Source organism: Panthera onca, chromosome F2 (genome assembly GCF_046562875.1).
Source record: "Panthera onca isolate mPanOnc1 chromosome F2, mPanOnc1 haplotype 2, whole genome shotgun sequence".
NCBI classification, from domain to species: domain Eukaryota; kingdom Metazoa; phylum Chordata; class Mammalia; order Carnivora; family Felidae; genus Panthera; species Panthera onca.
This window is the reverse complement of record NC_138356.1, coordinates 45,092,436-45,115,238: the sequence shown is the minus strand read 5'-3', so window position 1 is coordinate 45,115,238 and position 22,803 is coordinate 45,092,436. Positions and strand designations below refer to the sequence as shown.

The window sequence follows — 22,803 nt, the reverse complement described above, 5'->3', positions numbered from 1 at the left end:
AAAGGATGGAAAGATTGATATTTTCCAGGAGCCTGTTTCTGCTCTGTCAGGAGTGAATGTTTGCTGTAAGACTTCTCCCGGAAACTCTACTTATCAGGATTAAAGACTCATAGTTCCTTATTAGGCCAGGGTGGACTGATCCTGTTAGTAGTTCTGGTGTCCACGGCCCCTTTTCTTACAAGGATTTTCTCACCCTGAGCAGGTAATAACTGTCTACAGCTGCACAAGAATTTTAGGAGAATTAGTTCTTTTGTATGGAAAGTGATTCTTGCTCCTTTTTTGGTATATACCATAGAGTGAAAGTGAGTTCTAAGTATATTTCACACATGCCTCTTAACGTTCCAAGCCACAGCATTAAGATGACCATGCACTGTAGGATTAGACTTTTAGAATTTTTCATAGCAATCATGTGCCAGGCCTTAATCTCTGATTAAACACATCATACACATTACACTCCATTACATTTTTTCTAAATCTTTTGATTGGATTATAAACACTTTCCTTTATGATTTTTCCACATTACTATATAGTTCCTCCAATAGACTTTCTCTCCTACCTTAACTAAGTAAATTAACCTTACAAAGGTATTTCCTTGGCTGCCCTTATTGGTAAACTGCCCAAATGTCACCTTAGTTGCTGTTCTTCTTGGCATTTCTCCCAGTTCTGTTTTCTTTTCATCAGTCAGGCCCACCTTCATACACTTTATTTTTATATTGTACATTCCTTATTCCTTGCCTGAGTGGACTGCCTGTCACTGCCAGATCTGTGGTTAGCCCTCCCTCCCTGTCTTAAACCTGACCCTTAGCACACCATGACAATGGTCATTTGAAGTGGTATGGTTTGGTGGAAGCATTCCTGGAGGTGGAACCGGAAGACCAAGGGTTCATTCCTGCGTTGTTACTTGGTAGCTCTGTGACCCTGGGCACATTGTGTAACTACTCTAAACCCAAGATGCCTAAGCCTAAAATGGACCTAATATCATATTACATTCCTTACCTACCTCAGTGTTTTGTGAGGAACAAAGATGATGAGTGTCAGAGCATTTTGTAACCTGGAAAATTCTATACAAACTTAATTTACTGTTATCAAGGCAAAAACTTTAAAAATGGCATATATTTTTTAATTAACTAATGATTTAAGAATTTTATGATATTTGTTGAAATAGTGAATATTCTCTAACGTTAGAAAAATATACTAAAAAATTATTGTGTCTTATCCAGTAAAGTTTTGGTTAATTTTAGTAAATCAAGAGATGTACATAAGTTAATCTAATAGAAAATTGGAATTTAGCTCCTTAGGTAGAAAATCACTAATTTTAACGATTTTAGATGAAGAGCCTTTAAAATTTTATAGCACTGTTGTCTGTACTTTTAACGAGAATGTGTGAGCTCCTCCCCCCTTTAATGATATAAATTAAGGAAAAAATGCAAGTAATATGAGTAGATTGTAAAAATTTTAAAAAGTATGGAAGAGGAACTCAGTGTCTCCTTACTCATCCCTCAGTTTTACTTCCTTGAGGTAATGTCAGCTAATAGTTTCTTGTGGGTCTTGCTAGCACATATGTATGCATACCTTATTTTACTTGAGGGATTCATACTATAGATGTGGTGTTCTATACCTTGTCTTTTTTTTTTCTTTAACTTCTGATATATCTTAGAGATCTTCCCATACTGGTACATGTGTGTATGTAGCAAAGGTCTGTGTGTATGTAACGAAATGTATTTTGGGAGGCAACTTGAGTGGCTGTCGGTTACGTGTCTGACTATTGGTTTCGGCTCAGGTCATGATCTCATGGTTTGTGGGATTGAGCCCCTGCATCGGGCTCTGGGCTGAGAGCTCAGAGCCTGCTTGGGATTCTTTGTCTCTTCTCTCTCTGCCCCTCCCCCACTCATGCATCTGCATATTCTTTCTCTCAAAATAAATAAACTTAAAAAAATATTTTTTTCACTATTTTGGAGAAGATGAGTTCCAACTTTTCAGTTTTTGTTATAGTCAGAGTGGCAAGAACTCTTGTATTTGTGTATTGGCATACTTATGTTGTTATGTCCATTGGATACATCCTGAAACATGGCATTACTGGGTTAGAGGGCAAGTTCATTTTTTGTTTTTTAATTTTTTTTTTAATTTAGTTTTGAGAGAGAAAGAGAGCGTGAGCAGGGGAGCGGCAGAGAGAGAGGGAGACATAGAATCCGAAGCAGGCTTCAGGCTCTGAGCTGTCAGCATGGAGCCCGACAGAGGGCTCGAACCCATGAACTGTGAGATCATGACCTGAGCTGAAGTTGGACACTTAACCAACTGAGCCACCCAGGTGCCACAAGTTCATTTTTTTTTAAGTTTATTTATTTATGATTTTGAGAGTGAGAGTGCAAGTGACGGAGGGGCAGAGAGAGAGCGAGAGAGAATCCCAAGCAGGCTCCATGCTGTCCGTGTGGAGCCTGATGTGGGGCCTGAACCCATAAACTATGAGATCATGACCTGAGCTGAAGTGGGATGCTTAACTGCCTGAGCCACCTAGGCGCCCCACCCCCTAAGTTCATTTTTAATAACAAATTTTTTTTTTTTTGGTTGAGAGACTGCTGCCTAAGCCATATATAACTTCTTAGCGCTGAGGCAATTTCAGTTTGAATTATGAAGAAGTATGGGTTTTGCTTTCGGTGCCTTCCTGGTTCACTGCATGCTGTGATACTTCTTCATCTTCCCTACTTTTGTCTAATTTTGCATAAGGTATTCATTATTAATTCTACCACAGAAATCTCCATTGGGATTTTAAGCGAGTTGCATACCTGTTAGCTACTATAGCTGCTGCTGCTGCTACTACCATAAATGATTTCATTATTATCCCCACATTAGCTTTCCACACCAGTAGGCGGAGAGTTTACTATCAGAGTTGTTTTTCCTGAAAGTTCAGATGTTTGTATCATTGTTTCACTTAAAAATTTGTAGATATGTAAAGCAGAGTTTGGCCCTAATCTACCCTTGCATTTTGCACTGTTTTCCCATACACATTACTCAAACACAAAGAGCCATTCACTAGTATTGAACTTCATATATTTTTATGCCCATTGCCTTTACACCTACCTAGTATTTCTTTCCCTCTTTGGTCACCAGACAAACTTTGTTCTTTCTTCAAGAGGCAACTCAGAAGTCACCTCCTCTGTGAAGCCTTACTGGAGTAGGGAGAATGGTGTGGTGAGATTATCAAGGCTGGTGGGAACTGTATCATTCAAGGCCTTGAGGGTTAAATTATATGGTTTGGATTTTAAGAGTACTGTTTGTGATGCATCATCAGCTTTGGGAACTGCTGTCCTGGAGTGCTCCTATAGCTAATCCTGTTGTTCCAGGTATTCCTTAATATTGTAATTCTTTGTTCCTGTGCCCTTCCGTTTCCACTCAATTATGAGCACCATGAAGGCAAGGGCTATGTAACAGGCTCTTAGTAAGTTCTTGTTAGTGCCTACCTCCTCCAGTTGTGTTTAAGTATCTTTAATGTAGCTGGCATAGTTAAATCTCAGTTAAGTGTAAGCTGTTTTTGATGTTACCCCCTCATCTGTGGATAGGTAAATCCTGACTTGGGGAATATAGGGTGATTTCTTGAAAGAGGTGAGATTTGATCCAGGACTTAAAAGACTGTGTAAAGATTACATAGGTGGGTTTTCATCAAATGGTTTTCAAGACTTTGTGAAAAGTCACTGTGAAAATTGAAACTTAAAATTTTATAATAATATATAGTTAGCTGTCTATGGCACTTGAAAGATGAAACTATGTCACTTTTTTTTTCATTTCCTTAATAGATAATAGGTACTAAATATGGAATTAATGTATTATTTTATATAAGTAAGTATGTCAAAAAGGTGGGGTTTAGGTAGGATTGTCGAGTCATTTTTAGAAAATTAAAATTCTTAATTTTGTATGAACTTACAAAAGCTCACTTGAATTTGTTTTTACTGACACAAAAACATTAAGGCAGTATGTATATTTTAAAACAGCTTGGGCATGTGCCCTTGAGACAATTTGCTGGGTGCATTTTTATCAAAACCATATACACAGTGACATATTAAATGTATCATATTATTATACTAATCATATGACTCTAGAAACAAAAGTAACCAGAGGACTAAAGCCTATCAAAACCATCTTTTTGTTTTTGTACAATGAGATTCTTTTTAAATTTGCCAGTGAATTCATACCAGTATTGAAACCAGATGTGGACTTCCGTCTTTTAATGTATTAGCTCAGCTATAAAAGTCTTATTTTGATCCCTGATTACTGAGTATTTATTTCATTCATGGTTTATTATATCTCTCCCACTTTTATTTATTTTTTTAAATAGACCTATAAAATATTCAAGTGATTTAAAAATGACATTGCCCCATTTATATAGTGGTGAAAATCAAATTAAACCTGCATTGTATTAAAGGTAACATAATTAAATCCATAAATGGAGTACTCTGTTGATAAGATTTTTCATTGGAGAGGATTTTGACAGATACCACTAAATGAAGTGTCAGCCGTGGTTTGAGAGTGGATCTAAGAGTTTTCTATCTTAGAACTGAAATCTGACATTAGTTAGCTCATTTTGTATAAGTTAAGATCTTCTCTCCTGTGTGTGTGTGTGTGTGTGTGTGTGTGTGTGTGTGTGTGTGTGCGTGTGTGTGTGTGTGCGTGTGTGTGTGTCTGTGTGTGTGTTTCTGAGTGTTTTTAGTGTAAACCTGACCATTTTGAAATTGATGGGTATGGTCTGTCTGAACTGTTAAAAAGTCTTTATTACAGAAATGAAAATGATAGCACTTTAAATTTTATTTAATGATGGGAATAAGTAGTTACCTCTGTTGCCAAATAGAATTCTAGTCACTTTGGTAACTGGTTAAGTTTGTATAAAATGAAATTTCTTAACATATTTAAATGTTGTTTAAAAACAAAACTTTTTCGGAAAATGACTGTCATCTATCTGCCTGCCTGCCTTCTTTCCTGTCTTTATAACAAAATAGTTTTTCTAAGGATACGAAATAAACATCTTGTTTAAAGTCTACTGTATAGTGTCCATTAAATAAACACAAGTTCCTATCTCATTCTTCTCTATTAGGGCCAGAAAATGCTTGTAAAATGTTGATACAGATACTGCTTTTATCCACAGTTCGTTTAATACCATTGACATTTAAAAGAGACCAGGTAAACGTTTATTCTTTCAAATATGCTAAGATTTACCTGCATTTTGGCACTTAGAAGGCTGAAATTTGGCCCATCACTTTTTTGCCATTTTTCCCATCTTAATGAAAGGGGGAAGAATGGGCCTTACTTGATTTCTGAGTGCCATTTCATAACTATTATATTATTCTTCAGTTAATTATTTGAATTATTCTATTGAAAATTTTCCTTTTTCTCGATGGTGAACTTCTTTTTTATTCAAAGCCTAATTTTAATGCCACTTCTCTTTCTTCCCTAATTAATTGCTCTCCACTCTGGTCCCATTTCACTTTGAAAGTGTTTTAATAGTTTCTGAGTTTCTAAGTCTGTCTTCCATGCTAGATTGGAACCATATGAGGTTAGGTTAAAGATTTTTTATTTCATTTATTTTTTTAAATATTAAAAATTTTTAAGTTTATTTATTTTATTAATTTTTTTTTCATGTTTATTTATTCTTAAGAGAGAGAAAGAGAGACAGAGAATGAGTGGGGGAGCGGCAGATCGAGAGAGGAGACACAGAATCTGAAGCAGGCTCCAGGCTCTGAGCTGTCAGCACAGAGCCTGATGCGGAGCTCGAACTCACGAACCGCGAGATCATGACCTGAGCCAAAGTTGGACACTTAACTGACTGAGCCATCCAGGCGCCTCTGTTTATTTATTTTTGAGAGAGAGTGAGCTGGGGAGGGGCAGAGAGAGAGGGAGACAGAATCCAAAGCGGGCTCCAGGCTCCTAGCTGTTGAATTCAGAAACAGTAAGATCATGACCGAGCCAAAGTCCAACACTTAATCCACAATCCACTGAGCCACCCAAGTGCCCCAAGGTTAAAGATTTTTTAAATTCAGTGCAGAGTAGATGCTCAATAAATGTTTTTTTTTTTTTTTCAGTGAATGAATGTTATCTAGGGTTTTTGGAAAATACTTCTGCATTCTTAGATCACTTTTATGCATGCTTTATATTCTTCCTGTCTGCCATACATGTGCTCTTATCCTTGGCAACATTGTGATCGATTTTATAACTGATACTTCATTGTTTTAATTTGCTTTTTTTTTTGATAATTAGTGAAGTTTGTTATTTTCTGTGTATGTTAACCAGCTCTATTTTTAATTTTTGCATATTTGTGAGTTGTGTATATTCATTTATTTACCTACTTATTTGTTGGGTTTTATTATTTTTCTGAAAGATTTATGTGAGCTCTTTATATTCTAAATAATTCTGTACACTAAATATCTTAGTATATTTTCTGTGAATATTTTTCTAAGCTTTCTAAGCTTATAGTATTTATGTAAACAAAGCTAATAAATTCTCATAATTTTTGTTTGCTTTTTCGATTAGAAAGCATTCTTTCTGCCTACTGATTTGATACTTTGAATGTCTTCTATTTTTATTTAAATAGCTTAAAATTGTTTCAATCGTTGATCTATATGTTTGTTTTAGTGGTATTAAGCATCTGTTTTCCATAAAGTACTTATTAAGCCACCTATAATGTCCTCAGTTAAGGTTACTTTTCAGGCCAGGGGATCCACTTACTCGCAGAATTTATTAACAGGTATACTTGTTTTGTTTGGCAGGCACAGCATTTAAAATAATTTACATTAGAATGCTCGGATGAGGCCTGCATTTTGTCTTGATACTCTGGGCTGATACTCGGTTTTACTGCTTGTGTATGGCTGGTATCTGTCCTTAGTTTGTTAACCACTTGTACTATGGCTGGCAACCGTTCTAATTAGACATTGCTTTAGCTGATTGTCAAAATATTTTCAATATCATCTTTGGAGCAAGTTTTGCAATTCTGTTTTTTTCTTTTTTGGGGTATATATATATAATTTATTGTCAAGTTACCTAACATACAGTGTATACAGTGTGCTCTTGGCTTTGAGAGTAGATTCCAATATTTAATTGCTTACATAAACCCAGTGCTTATCCCAGCAAGTACCCTCCGCAATGCCCATCACCCATTTTCCCCGCACCCCCCATCCCCTTCCAACCTCAGTTTGTTCTCTGTATTTAAGTCTCTTATGGCTTGTCGCCCTCTCTATTGGTAACTATTTTTTTTTTCTTTCTTTCCCTTCCCCCATGGTCTTCTGTTAAGTTTTTCAAATTCCACATATGAGTGAAAACATGTATCTGTCTTTGACCGACTTATTTCACTTAGCATAATATCCTCCAGTTCCATCCACACTATTGCAAATGGCAAGATTTCATTCTTTTTCATTGCTGAGTAGTATTTCATTGTATCTATATACCACATCTTCTTTATCTGTTCATCAGTTGATGGACATTTGGGCTCTTTCCATATTTTAGCTATTGTTGATAGTGCTGCCATAAACATTGGAGTACATGTACCCCTATGAATTGGCACCTCTGTATCCTTTGGATAAATTCCTAGTAGTGCTATTGCTGGGTCATAGGGTAAATCTATCTTTACTTTTTTGAGGAAACTCCACACTGTTTTCCAGAGTGACTGTACCAGTTTGCATTCCCACCAACAGGGCAAGAGAGTTCCCCTTTCTCCACATCCTTGCCAACATCTGTTGTTTCCTGAGTTGTTCATTTTAGCCACTCTGAACGGTGTGAGGTGGTATCTCAATGTAGTTTTGATTTGTATTTCCCTGATGATGAGTAATGTTGAGCATCTTTTCGTGTGTCTGTTGGCCATCTGGATGTCTTCTTTGGAAAAGTGTCTATTCATGTCTTCTGCCCATTTCTACATTGGATCATTTGTTTTTCGGGTGTTGAGTTTGGTAAGTTGTGTATAGATTTTGTATACTAACCTTTTACCTGATGTGTCATTTGCAAATATCTTCTCCCATTCCATTAGTTGCCTTTTAGTTTTGTTGATTGTATCCTTTGCTTTGCCAAAGCTTTTTATCTTGATGAGGTCCTAATAGTTCATTTTTGCTTTTGTTTCCCTTGCCTTCACAGACATGTCAAGTAAGTTGGTGTGGTGAAGGTCAAAAAGGTTGTTGCCTCTTTTCTCTTCTAGGATTTTGATGGTTTCCTGTCTCACATTTAGGTCTTTCATCCATTTTGAACTTATTCTTGTGTATGGTATAAGAAAGTGGTCCAGTTTCATTCTTCTGTATATTGTTGTCCAGTTCTCCCAGCACCATTTGCTAAAGAGACTGTCTATTTTCTGTTGGATATTCTTTCCTGTTTTGTCGAAGATTAGTTGGCCATATATTTGTGGGTCCGATTCTGACTTTTCTATTCTATTCCATTAGTCTATGTGTCTTTTTTCAGTGTGCCAATACCATACTGTCTTGGTAATTACAACTTTGTAGTATAGGCTAAAATCCGGGATTGTGATGCCTCCCGCTTTGGTTTTCTTTTTCAACATTACTTTGGCTGTTCGGGGACTTTGTAGTTCCATACAAATTTTAAGATTGTTTGTTCTCCCTCTGAGAACAATTTTGATTGGGATTGCATTGAATGTGTAGATTGCTTGGGGTAGTATTGACATTTTAACAATATTTGTTCTTCTAGTCCATGAACATGGACTGTTTTTCCATTTCTTTGTGTCTTCTCCAATTTATTTCATAAGCTTTCTATAGTTTTCAGCATATATTATCTTTTACCTTTTTGGTTAGGCTTATTCCTAGGTATTTTATGGTTCTTGGTACAATTGTAAATGGGATTGATTCCTTGATATCTCTTTCTGTTGCTTCATTATTGGTGTATAGAAATGCAGCCAGTTTGTGTACATTGATTTTATATCCAGCGACTTTGCTGAATTCATGTATGAGTTCTAGCAGCTTTTTGGTGGAGTCTTTCAGGTTTTCCATGTAGAGTATCATGTCATCTGTGAAAAGTGAAAGTTTGACTTCTTCTTTGCCAATTTGGATTCCTTTTATTTCATTTTGTTGTCTGATTGCTGATGGTAGGACTTCCAACACTATGTTAAACAGCAGTGGTGAGAGTGGACATCCCTGTCGTGTTCCTGATCTCGGGGGGTAAGCTCTCAGTTTTTCCCCATTGAGTGCAGCTCTCTGTTTTCTTATATTGCGACCCTTTCATACATAATGATGTTTGTGACATCTGTCTGTGGTGTGATAGAAAGAGTATAGGCAATAGAGCCAGAAGACATGTGGGCTTTGCCTCTTTGTAGTTGTATGATACTTGACCACTTTATTTCTCTGAATTTGTTTCATCTAAAAAGGGGATGATGTGTTTCTCTTTACTTAATTGCGTTGTCATGAGACTCATAAAATACTCCTTATAACTATAAAGTAATGTAAAAAATTAAGACATTATATCTTTGTGTTCTAGAAAATGTTACTATTTATTGTTTAAATGATTAAAAAAATTTTTTTAATGTTTATTCATTTTTGAGAGACACAGAGAGACAGAGCGTGAATGAGGGAAGGGCAGAGAGAGAGGGAGACACAGAATCCGAAGTAGGATCCAGGCTCTGAGCTGTCAGCACAGAGCCCGACCGATATGGGGCTCCAACTCACCAACCATGAGATCATGACCTGAGCCAATGTCAGACGCCTAACCTACTGAGCCACCCAGGCACCGCTGTTGTTTAAATGATTTTATTGAGGGATAGAAACCCTTCATTTTCATAATTGAAGTTAAAAGGCTTAATGTGTAGTTACCTCATTTGAGCTTTAATATTCAAATGGATTGTTTAAATAATACTGTACTACAAATGACTTTAAATTAAGATGTATCCGTGTACTAGTATGAATGATTGAATACTGTGTCATTTTTTGATTAGGGCAGCATATGAAGTGACCCCCTGAGGTAAGGGGGAGGAGTTTATTACAAAGAGAGAAAAGCATAATGGAAGAAGGACTTTATAACATTTATACATTGCTTGAGGTCTGCCCTCTCCACCTTTGACAATTCTGGGCCAAATACAGGCTATGCTCTAAGGTAATTGTATAAGCTTTATAAGGACTGAGACTGTCCATGTTCTCACCTTCAACACCTAGCACCTTTAACAGAGTCTGTATGAGAGAGCCAGTGAAGTAGATATTTGTCAAAAGAATTTAAAAAATGGATGTCCGGATTAGTGTGAATTTATTCATCTGTTAAGAGTATGAAGATATTTTGTAAATATATTATAGAATCATGGAGTTGGAATGAACCTTTGAAATCATTTAGTAAAGTTAGACAGTTCTTGAATCAGTATAATATCTTTGGCAAATCTTTAGTCTTGCTGTGGATTTGTCTAGTAGCAAATGCTTTACAGCACTGAAATCAGGCAGCTCTTGAGACCTCAAAGTATGTAGCAGATCTTACTCCTGAACTTTTTTCTCGTATAGCTCTGAAATATAGGGTTCAGAAGCAGAGATAACAAATCAGAGTTAATGAAGGGTTAGTGAAATAATGGAATGGTTGGAAATAATGGAATGTTAAGAGGATAAAAATTAAAGTCTATGTAGCTGAAAATGTCAACATTGAAATGATTAAACATGACACAGTTTTATGGACTGTTTTGTAGTACCCCCAAGCTCTTTCATTTTTATACCAGGAGTGGTGAGAGGGGAGAAAACCCAGGCACATAGGACAGCACCACCACCTTGTACACCTTGGTCACTGTGGTGGCCCTAAAGAACACTCCTACTTCCCACTCTCCCACCTTGGCTGTTAACTGCTAACTTAGAAAGATTGGAAATGTCAGATGTGTTGTATCTCCTTTCTTTTTGTGACTACGAGTCTGTATCCATTCATTTATTATTTATGGAGTGCTAACTATATGATAGGCATGGTTCTATGCATTGTGGATACATCATCAGTGAAAAGAACAAAGATCCCTGCCCTTGACGACCCTTTCTCAGTGTGGTGTTGTCCAATAGAAACATAAAATGAGCCACAAATGTAATTTAACATTTCCTAGTAATCACATTAAAAAAAATTAATAGGTAAGGTTAACTTTAGTAATATATCAAATATATTAATATATAGCACCAATATTATAATATTAAATAATATAACATAACAGTATCTTAATATTAATGACTTATGCTAAACATTAATAAGTTTATGATATTAATATATAAATATCATTTATAAGTGTAATCAACTAAAAATTTTTTCTTTTAAAGCTTATTTATTTTGAAAGAGAGAGAGTGTGTGTGTGTGTGCATGCGCAAGCCAGAGAGGGGAAGAAAGAGGAGGAGAGAGAAAGAATCCCAATCTGCACTGACAGTGCAGAGCCCGACATGGGGCTTGATCACACAAACCATGAGATCATGACCTGAGCTGAAATCAAGAGTCAGATGCTTAACTGACTGAGCCACCCAGGTGCTCCTAATCAATTTAAAAATTATGAATAAGATTCTTTACCTTGTCCTTTTAGTACTAAACTTTGAACTTTGGTGTATATTGTACATTTATAGCACATCTTAGTTAGGGTAGCTATGTTTCACACGTTGGGAGCTACTGTATTGGATAGTGCAACTTTAGAGCATAGTGCTTGCTTTCTAGAGCATAGTGCTTGACCACCAAGTCAGACTGTCTGGTCTAAGATAGAGAATAAGTTCCTGGTAGTACTAGAATTTTCAAATAACCCAGACTCCATATCCATGGCCTATGAAGCCTTGTGCTTTTACATGTCTCCCAGATCTCATCTAGAACTACTGTTCTTCTGACTCACTAAACTTCGGCCTTTTTTCTTGAGCTCAAATGTAGGAGACTTTTTTCCTGAATCATGGTGTTTCTTGTTTCCTTTGTGTGGAATGTCATATTCCCAGATAGCCAATCACATGTTTAGCTCTCTTATGTCATTTAAGACTTCAGAAATGTCTCTCAGGCTTTCTTTGATGTCTACGCTAAAGAGCCTTTCTCAGTCATTCTCTGTCAATAGCATTGTATTTTATTGTCCTGATAGTAATCATCACTGATATTTTCTTGCACTATCCTATTTTCTATCATATTATCATCAAATTATCCCTTCCACATAGAATATAAGTTCCATGAGAGAAAGGACGCTGCTTGGTTTATTCACTGTTGTATCCCCAGCAACTAGTGTAATTCCTGGTATGCTATTGGTGTTTGATAAGTATTTATTGAATGAATAAAGGGCATTCTGGATCAGGTATCTTGTACTAGAGTGGATTTATCAAGTAAGTCACATTCTTACATTACCACTGAAGAGTGTAGGATTGAGAGTTGGTTTAGGGTAGTCTTAAGAGTGTTTTAATTTGGAAAGGATTAGGGCAAGTTGGGACCTCAGAGGTTAGGGGAAGGAGGTCCAAGTTGTTTGTTTGTTTGTTTGTTTTGATAAAATTAATTTATCCAAAGCCAGCACATTGTTCAAGTACTATAAATAGACATGTACAATACATTTATGATGTTATATATTAATGTTATATGTAAACTGTCTCCCAATTTGTTTAGGAATTTTCATGTCAGGGTTTTGTGTAATGGAGGTGAAACTGACATAGCATAAAATTAGCCATTTTAATGAGTGGTATGAGTGTATTCGCAATGTTGTATAATCACCACCTCTGTCTAGTTTCAAACTATTTTCATCACCTCAAACTCAGTAAGTCATTGTTCCTTGTTTTTCCTATCCTGCCTCAGCCCCTGGCAACCACCAATCTGCTTTCTTTCTCTGAGGATTCACCTGTTGTGAATATTTCATATACATGGAGTCATATATGTGCCCTTTTGTTCTGACTCCTTTTACTTAGCATAATGTTTTTGAAGTCCATCCACAATGTAGCATGTATCAGGACTTTATTCTTTTTTTTATGGCTGAGTAATATTCTATTGCATGTATATACCATAATTTGTTTATCCATTCATCTGTTGATAGACATTTGTATTGTTTTAACCTTCAGCCATTGTGAATAGTACTGTTATGAACATTCCTGTACATACATTGTTTGAGTACCAGTTTTCAATTATTTTGAATATATACCTAGGAATGGAATTGCTGGGTCACATGGTAATTCTGTGTTTAATTATTTTTAACTTTTTGAGGAACTGTACATTGTTTTACATGGAAGCTGCACCATTTTACATTCTCACCACCAGTGTCCAAGAGCTCCAGTTTCTTTATATCCCTGCCAACACTGTTTTCTATTTTTTTATTATAGCCACACTAGTGGGTGTGAAATGGTACCTCATTGTGGCTTTGATTTGCATTTCTTAATGACTAATGATGATGATGTTGAACATCTGTCTTTTCATATATGGCCATTTGTATATCTTTTGTGGGGGAAATGTCTAAGTCCTTTGTCATGTTTAAATTGAGTCATTTGTTGAGTTGAAAGAGTTATTTATATTCTGGATACTAGACCCTTATCAGATGTATGATTTGCAAATATTTTCTCCCATTTTGTAGGTTGTCATTTCACTTTCTTAATAATAGCCTTTAATGCACAAAATTTTTGATTCTGATGAAGTCTAATTTATAATTTTTCCTCTTGCTGCTTGTACTTTTGATATCACACCTAATGATCCATTGACAAACCAATAGCCATGAAGATTTACCCCTATGTTTTATGGTTTTAACTCATAGTTAAGTTGTTGATCTATTTTGAGTAAACTCTTATATATGGTGTGAGGTAGGGGTCCAACTTCATTTTTTTGCTTGTGAATATCCAGTTGTCCCCAGGTTGTTTCTTAATGAGACATGAGCCACTGTGCCATTGGTGGCAGTTGAAACTTCTTCCAATAGTTATTTTCACATTCTACATAGTCTTTATATATGTGTGTGTGTATAAATATATATGAATAATTATTCAAGTATGACTAACATACAGTATTATATTAGTTTCAGTTGTACAATATAATGATTCAACAATTCTACACATTTCCTGATTCCCCACTGCCACCTCCCCTCTGACAACCACCAGTTTGTTCTCTGTATTTAAGAGTCTGGCTTTTTTGGTTTCTTTTTTCTTTGCTTGTTCATTTGTTTTGTTTCTTAAATTCCACACATGAGTAAAATCATATGGTGTTTGTCTTTCTCTGACTTATTTTCATTTAGCATTATATACTTTAGGTCCATGTATATTATTGTTGCAGTTGGCAATATTTCATTCTTTTTTATGGCTGAGTAGTATTCGTGTGTGTGTGTGTGTGTGTGTGTGTGTGTGTGTGTGAAAGAGAGAGAGAAAGAGATATGAATGGACACTTAATGCTACAATAAACATAGGGTTGCGTATATTTTTTTTAATTAGTGTTTTCATTTTCCTTGGGTAAGTACCCATTAGTGGTATTACTGGATCATATAGTAATTCTATTTTTAATTTTTTTAAAGGAACTCCATACTGTTTTCTACAGTGGCTGTACCTATTTGCATTCCCACTAACAGTGTATGAGGGTTCCTTTTACTCTACATCATCACCAGTATTGTTATTTCTTGTGTTTTTTATTTTAGTCACTCTGACGGGTATAAAGTGATGTCTTATTGTGGTTTTAATTTGCATTTCCCTGATGATTAGTGATGTTGAGTATCTTTTCATGTGTCTGCTGGCAATCTGTATTTCTTCTTTGGAATGCTGTCTGTTCAGCTCCTCTGCCTATATTTAATTGGATTATTTGTTTTGTGTGCATGTGTGTGTGTGTGTGTGTGTGTGTGTGTGTGTTTGTGTGTATGTGTGTGCATGTGCACGTGTGTTGGGTTATATAAGTTCTTTATATATCTTGGATATTAACCCCTTATTGGATATATCTTTTGCAAATATCTTCTTTCATTCAGTAGGTTGCCTTTTTGTTTTGTTGATGGTTCCTTTTCTCTGCAAAAGCTTTTTCTTTTGATGTAGCCCCAATAGTTGAATTTTGCTTTTGTTTCCTTTGCCAGAGGAGACATATCCAGGAAGAGGTTTCTATGGTGATGTGAAAGAAATTATGTACTGTTTTCTTCTAGGAATCTTATGGTTTCAGGGCTCACATTTAGGTCTTTAATCCATTTTGAGTTTATTTTTGTTTATAGTGTAAGAAAGTGGCCCAGTTTCATTCTTTTGCATTTATCTGTCCAGTTTTCCTAGTAACATTTGTTGAAAAGACTGTCTCTTTCCCATTGTATATTCATGAGTCCTTTGATGTAGATTAATTGACCACAAACATGTAGCTTTATTGCTGGGATTTCTATTCTATTCCATTGATATATATGTCTTTTTGTGCCAGTACCATACTATTCTGATTACTACAGCTTTGTAGTATAATATTTTTATAATTTTAATTTGTACTGTGTCTTCCTTTTATCCCATTGTTGGGTATTTGAATTTTCCTTCTTTTCTTCTTTTTCAAATAGAATAGTGTCCTCTATCTTTGTATAAATTGGAACTCCCCTCCTCCCATCTTCCATCAGCTTATGTTCAGGTTATATTTGCTGGTTGTACTTTTAGGGAGAAGTAGATTTTATTGTCATGAACTTTTATTATTATGTGGGTATATTTAAAATAGAGGCTTTCATAAGTGGCACTTGAGCAAGGCTTGTCAAGAGAGGCATAGGTTATGATCAGACAAGGGCTCAAATCTTAGTTCCATCTTGTATGTGAGGAGAAGGAATTTACTGAACCTCAATGCAATAATTTCCTCATTTGTCAATTGCTGGTAAAAATAGTATATATCTTGGAGAGTTGTCGTAAGGATAAATAAGATAATGCATGGAAAATGATTAGCATAAAGGCTGGTAGAGATCTGGCTCTATTGCCATAGCTACTGAGAATGTTTCCTTTCCCACTTCTTTCCTTGGCCACCTTTTCTCCCTTCTCCCCTCTTATCCTCTCCCTGATAACCTTAGTTTGTGTTTCCATTTTCCTAGTCTTTCTCTGGTATTTTCATTTTTGAGTTCTCATTCTTATGGCCAGAAATCCAGGATTTGGGTGGGTTTAGACATGACTCGGTTAGAAGAGGAGGAGTGGTATGGGCATAATCACTTCATGCAGGAGACTCTTGGCAAGCCACCTTTGTTTCCTTTCCTTTGTGTAAAACTGTTGATTTTCTTTTTCATCAAGAATTAGCAACATCACAGAGAAGAATGTCTGAATTTACTTTCAGGACAAGTAGCTGTGATACTGCTACCTCAGTGTCAGAAGATGTGGGAAATAGTGATTTCTTAGGGTCACAATGATTTTGGGAGAGGCTATGTGCTTTAGGAATGACATCACTAATTTTTTTTTCCAATATATGAAATTTATTGTCAAATTGGTTTCCATACAACACCCAGTGCTCATCCCAAAAGGTGCCCTCCTCAATACCCATCCCCCACCCTCCCCTCCCTCCCACCCCGCATCAACCCTCAGTTTGTTCTCAGTTTTTAATAGTCTCTTATGCTTTGGCTCTCTCCCACTCTAACCTCTTTTTTTTTTTTCCTTCCCCTCCCCATGGGTTTCTGTTAAGTTTCTCAGGATCCACATAAGAGTGAAAACATATGGTATCTGTCTTTCTCTGTATGGCTTATTTCACTTAGCATCACACTCTCCAGTTCCATCCACGTTGCTACAAAAGGCCATATTTCATTCTTTCTCATTGCCACGTAGTATTCCATTGTGTATATAAACCACAATTTCTTTATCCATTCATCAGTTGATGGACATTTAGGCTCAACAATAGCCAAATTATGGACATCACTAATTTTAAGGAAAGGGCAAATTTAATATTGAAAAAATTTTTCATCAATAAAACATGTAGTAAGAGTGACAAAGAATATTTGTGAGGAAAAAGAAGTTCCCAGTTTTTTTTTCAATTTTTTCAATTTATTTATTTTGAGAGAGAGAGAGAGAGAGAGAGAGAGAGAGTACGTGAACAGGGGAGGGGAAGAGAAAGGGAGAGACAGAATCCCAAGAAGCTCTATGCTGTCAGTGCAGTCTAATGTGGGGCTCAAACACACGAACCGTGAGGTCATGACCTGAGCTGAAACCAAGAGTCGGATACTCAACTGACTGAGCCACCCAGGAATCTCCCCCAGTTCTTTATCTTTTAGCCTTTTCCTAGAGGTTTAGTGGTCATTAGAAAGAAGGATTAGTTACCAGTGGTCTTTTGTAAGAGTTTATCTAGCATGGTTTTTCATTCTAGTTTTATAAATATTTGTTTCCAGTTAACAGAAGATGAAATTGCAACTATTCTTAAATCTACTTTGAAAGGACTAGAATATTTGCACTTCATGAGAAAAATACACAGAGATATAAAAGCTGGAAATATTCTCCTCAATACAGAAGGACATGCAAAATTGGCTGATTTTGGAGTGGCTGGTCAGTTAACCGTAAGTGCAGTAATTTTGGACACTCTTTCGGCTTATATGTCCAGGTTTGATTGCGACTAAATGTTGATAACTTTTTAGAGGGGTTAACGGGAAGAAATATGTAACTACATTGTTCTTGGGGAGAAGGATCCATAATTTAAGTATTATTTATTACTTTTATTTACAACTTAAGAGATGTTGAATGAATATGAAAAAATGTAATTGAAATGCTTAAACGTTTAAAAAGGAAAGCTATATTGATCCATTTCTATAGCTGTTACTGTTACAGTACTGTTTTATGACTATCTTTAATGAAGGTGGAGATAAGTTTCTTGTGGATTCTTTGTTATTACAGAATTCAAAATTCTTAAGAATGTCCTGTCAGAGCTCTAGTTGAAATTCTAAGAAAATAGTCAATTTCAGATACAATCTGTAGTAATTGAGAGTTTCACTATACAGTTTAAAGAATATGTTGGCAGATTTCCTTTGTGTTTTTGTAGTAGTATTTATATCTGTGTAATGTTTTTGCAGGATACAATGGCAAAACGCAACACTGTGATAGGAACTCCGTTTTGGATGGCTCCTGAGGTTATTCAAGAAATAGGCTATAACTGTGTGGCTGACATCTGGTCCCTTGGCATTACTTCTATAGAAATGGCTGAAGGAAAACCACCTTATGCTGATATACATCCAATGAGGGTAAGAAAATGATGGTTTGCTAAAAATGTTGATGTTATATAAATTTTGCATTTTTGTAATGTGAGTGTAAATAAATAAATACAAATTAAATAAGTTGATTTGGATTTAGGTTCTGTGCAAAAAACAGTAAAATTATCTGTTAAAGGTTAGCAATATTAACTTTTCTCCCCCCACATCCTTAATTGTGAGAAAAGAAGTGAAGGCTATATGTCCCTCTACAGTCACCATTTTCCTCCCCCCAAACTATATGTGTAAAATATTCCCTTGCTTTTCAGTAGAAGAAAGGGTTGGTAAATCCACTATATTCTTTAATCCATCCATTGTTTTCTCAGTGCAGCAGTAGAGGCCTTGGAAAAATCATTTCTCACTTTTCTACCCACCCTGTGGATTCTACCTTTCTGTGTTTTTGGTTTTCCTTTTTTTCTTCTCTCATCTGAAATTAATATTTAAAAATCATGATTTCTAGTATTGCTATGTACCTGTAAGCATATTAACCTTATTTCTTTAGTTGTCTTAGTGAGAAACTGGAATTCCTTTTTTGAACATTATTATACACTTCTGTGAACTCCCTTTTCCAGGATGATTTTTTTGAGTTTGAAGTATGTTCCTTACATATTCAAGTCTAATTGCCTGTGCTTCAGGATTTGTGATGATACAAATCATCAGGGCCCTGGTTCTTAGGGTTTTTCATATGTGAATCTCAATTCATTATTGATAAGTACATCTGTGTTTGTGAACTTATTGCCCTCTAGTGGCTGGAATCACCTCAAGAAGAAAAGATAGAAGAATGAAGAGAGAGAGAGAAAGAGAGAGAGAGAGAGAGTGAGTGTGTGTGTATAGAGAAGAAAAGATGGCGTCAGGCTGACTGGAGAAATGTGTGAAGTAAATAGATGGGAGGAAAGAGAATGTAGTATTTTGGAACATCTGAAGAAGAATAAATTGGAATTAATTTCTGATATACAGTATTGTGGATTGAATTTCAATAATATAAGTAATAGTGTACTGTGCTGAAAATATTTAAAAGTCTGTCTCCCACTTTATTTTTTTTTTTTTTTTTTTTTTTTTTTCAACGTTTTTTATTTATTTTTGGGACAGAGAGAGACAGAGCATGAACGGGGGAGGGGCAGAGAGAGAGACACAGAATCGGAAACAGGCTCCAGGCTCCGAGGCATCAGCCCAGAGCCTGACGCGGGGCTCGAACTCACAGACCGCGAGATCGTGACCTGGCTGAAGTCGGATGCTTAACCGACTGCGCCACCCAGGCGCCCCTGTCTCCCACTTTAAAGAGAATTCTTCGAGTAATAAAATTATATATAATATGTATCATCTTCCTGGTGTATATTAATTTCTTCTAAGATGAAAAATAAAAATGACATGAATTGTTCGTTTGCAAAATAATAAAAAATGACAAGGTCAGCATAAAACCAGCAACACAGATTCTCATTTCTTTTCTGATTATTAGTTATCTTTAGTACTTTTAGTTATGATGTTTTTAGGGTGATCCTCAAACTAGGTGTATTTGAATTTGAGTTAATGAGGTTAACTGAATTACCCAAGGCAACCTAGCCAGGTGCCAGAGCTGAGATTTAACCTATGACTTAGATTATTACTGTTCTGTTTCCTCCTTGTGTAGATCTTATTTTTCTAACCACAAAGATTAACATATTAAATTTGACCCTGAAGTAGTCTGTCTGATAATAAATAATTGTAATATGTGGTTCCTGACTTCTAGGATCTTAAAGTATCATTTGGCAGTTTGAATTAACACATGTGAAATAGCAAAAATATACTTGAAGACAGTATTTCTCTTTAAAATTCTGTCTATCAATCATCGGTCTATCTCACTTTTTTCCTACCAGTCTAAATCCTACTCATTCAAGTCTCAGCTCAGATATTATTTCTATATAGAGCCTTCCTTGGTAGCCACCACCTAAGTAAATTTCTTGTTTTCCTCATAATTTGTATATAGGCAATTCTGGGCTCTGCAAGTTCTTTGGACAATTTATCAAGTGTCACCTTGTGCATTTCCAAACAGTATGGTTTTAAGTTGCTACTTAAATTATGTTATCATTATTTAACTTTTCTCATGTTTGTGAACTGCTTTGTACAAATGAGAGTATGAACTGCAAGTACTGAGAAGCTGTTAAGGTCACGTGGTGGGTACAAGTTTTCCAAAGCTTGCATTTTATCATTGGCGGCAAATACGATAGTTTCCTTGAAATGACAGATTCACACGGTTCATTTTTGAGAAAATGTCAGTCCTGTGTCCAAGTCTGAATTGCCATCGCTTGTCTGTCAGTTGTTCCTTAGTAACAAGTTGCAGCTTGTTTGGCTTGCAGTTCTGTCACACAAGTGCTTTTCCTCTAGATAATCACCGTTCTTCTGTATGCGAGGCAAGTGCTTTGTGTGCATTTCTCATTTTGTCATAAAGAATATTAAAAAGGTATGTATTCAAGGGTAGAATTTTGATAAAATTAATAGTATTTACTGCTCATCAAAGTTTAGTTTGGTGGGAGGTTGGGTGGGAGGAAAAAAGAAAGAGCTGTCCAAGAGAGAAAAAAGGATTGTTGAGGATACAGCCAAAGTTGGAAAGTGAGAATTGTATTGTCACCAATACAGTTCTTTGCTCTAGCCTTGCTCTAGCAGTGCTCAGCAGTGGAGCACAGCACATTATGGCCTTGAGCTCAGGTTTGAGGTGAAATGAATGAGTGTCTCGGAACGATGGGGCTCCAGGGCATTGAAGGATGCTGTTGAGAGAGTTGTTCTGGTGGTTACAATGGGGTATAACCTGAAGAGAGAGGAGAGGGTATAGGAAATGAACGGATCAGGGAGCTAGACAGTGTTTTTCACACTTCCTACATAGCCGTTACCTGGAGAGCTTTGAAAAAATACTGATGCCTGGGCCCTGACCCAAACCGATTATTTCAGAATCTCGGTGTTATTTTCAGTGAGGTTAGAGAGCCAGTAAAGCTGTAGTTAAGGTATAAGAGAATTGGCTGTATATGAAACTCAGATTAGGGAGTAAAATAGTGAAGTTTCCTTTTTTTTAGAGAGAGAGCATGTGAGTGCTTGTGAGTGGGGGAGTGGCAGGGGGAGGGAGAGAGAGAAAAAATCTCAAGCTGAGTGTAGAGCCCGACTTGGGGCTTGGTACCATGACCCTGGGATCACGACCTGAACTGAAATCAAGAGTCAGACGCTCAATTGACAGAGCCACCCAGGCATCCCTGAAGTTTTCTGTTTTTAATTAAACAATTTTCTCACTTTAACCACTCTGTGAAATAATTATGTTTTTTAAGTTTATTTATTTTGAGAGAGAGAAAGTGCAAGTGGGGGAAGGGCAGGGAGAGAGTGAGAGAGAATTCCAAGCAGGTTCCATGCTGTCTGCTCAAAGCCTGACATGGGGCTTAATCCCACAGAATGTGAGATCATGACCTGAGCCCAAGTCAATGCCCACTGACTGAGCCACCCAGGAGCCCCAAAATACGTATTTTAATCTCCATTTTAATGAGTGGATTGGGTGAAATGGATACTTAAAGAATTACGTTTTTTGTTAAGATGATACAGCTTATAAATGGCAGAACTGAGAGATGAATTCATGCTAGTCCATTTCTTGCCTTGACAAAAAAGAAATATCTTTTGTGTTTATATGTCAACTCTATGCAGATGAAGGAGTGGCTAGCAAAAATAAAAATCAGCAAACATTTTAATTTCATAATTATAATTATTATTTTAAAATAGGAACCTTCTAAATTTTTCAGAGTGGGAAGAAATACGGGCAAATTTTTCATGTTCCCTGCCATTTTTTTTTTTTTTTTTGTAGCAATGTTGGCTTATGAGATTACCAATAGTTTATAAAGTTGTCACAGTGGAATGAGGATGTGAGTGATGGAAAGACCACTACAACAGATGGAGGCAAAGAATGCTAGTTCTTTTAAGATAAGTAAAGGATAGTATATAATTTACTGCATTTAGTTGGCTATCTGGAACAGGACGCTAGTTAGGATGTGGTAGGCCAGCTTCCCTAGCCTCCACATCCTAGTCCTTCTGCAATTCCCTTTGGCTTTTGTTACAAGATGATAGCCCTTCCCACTATGCCTACCCTCTAGAGGTATGTCATAGGAACAAGGAGGCTGACTGGGTGAACCGGGTGTTGGTTTCCTAGTCTTATTCTCAGACATACCGTCCTTCTAGTATGCCCAGGCTCCAGGCGGCCTGCTTGAGACCCAGGTCGTGCTTGCTTCGGCCAGCAAAAATTCGGGTCAAGAAGAGATGCATCCATTTTTGATAATTTAGAATGGAGTTGCTCCTGCCTAAATAGCCACAAATTAATATTGTGGCTTTCACTGATTAAGCTTTTTGTAGGACATATGTTTTGAGTGTCATAGCCTGAGGGATATGAAGAACTTAAAGATGGCACTAAATTAGAAAGTGAAAGTGATCAAATTGGAACTTGATAGTGAATTGAAAATGGGTCTTTTGAAGGTGTTAAGGCTGAGGTCATTTGTTTTATACACTTTGGTTTATCATTGGTCAAAGATTGGTGCTTATCTTTAATCATTCCTCAGGGAGAATAAGAAGTATTGGGGATATAGATATTCATGGAGGAATTTCCTAATAAAAAGAGCTACTAAAAACACTGGATTTGTTTGATGGCAAGGGATACTAATTTGTTAGTTTTTATACAGCTTGCTTTCTCTCTCTTTTTAAAAGAGAAACTTGTAGTGTGTACAGATTATATCTTTGCTGTGGTAAGAGTAATAATTACCTGTCTA

General features: G+C 36.3%; 1 protein-coding gene across 1 annotated transcript in view; it reads left to right on the top strand.

The window, feature by feature from the left end:
- STK3 (serine/threonine kinase 3) overlaps positions 1 to 22,803 on the top strand; it is a 282,561-nt gene that overhangs the window by 65,481 nt on the left and 194,277 nt on the right. Inside the window, 2 exon segments of the mRNA XM_078441875.2 lie at positions 17,189 to 17,353; positions 17,864 to 18,031. Of these exon segments, the coding sequence (XP_078298001.1) occupies positions 17,189 to 17,353; positions 17,864 to 18,031 (333 nt within the window).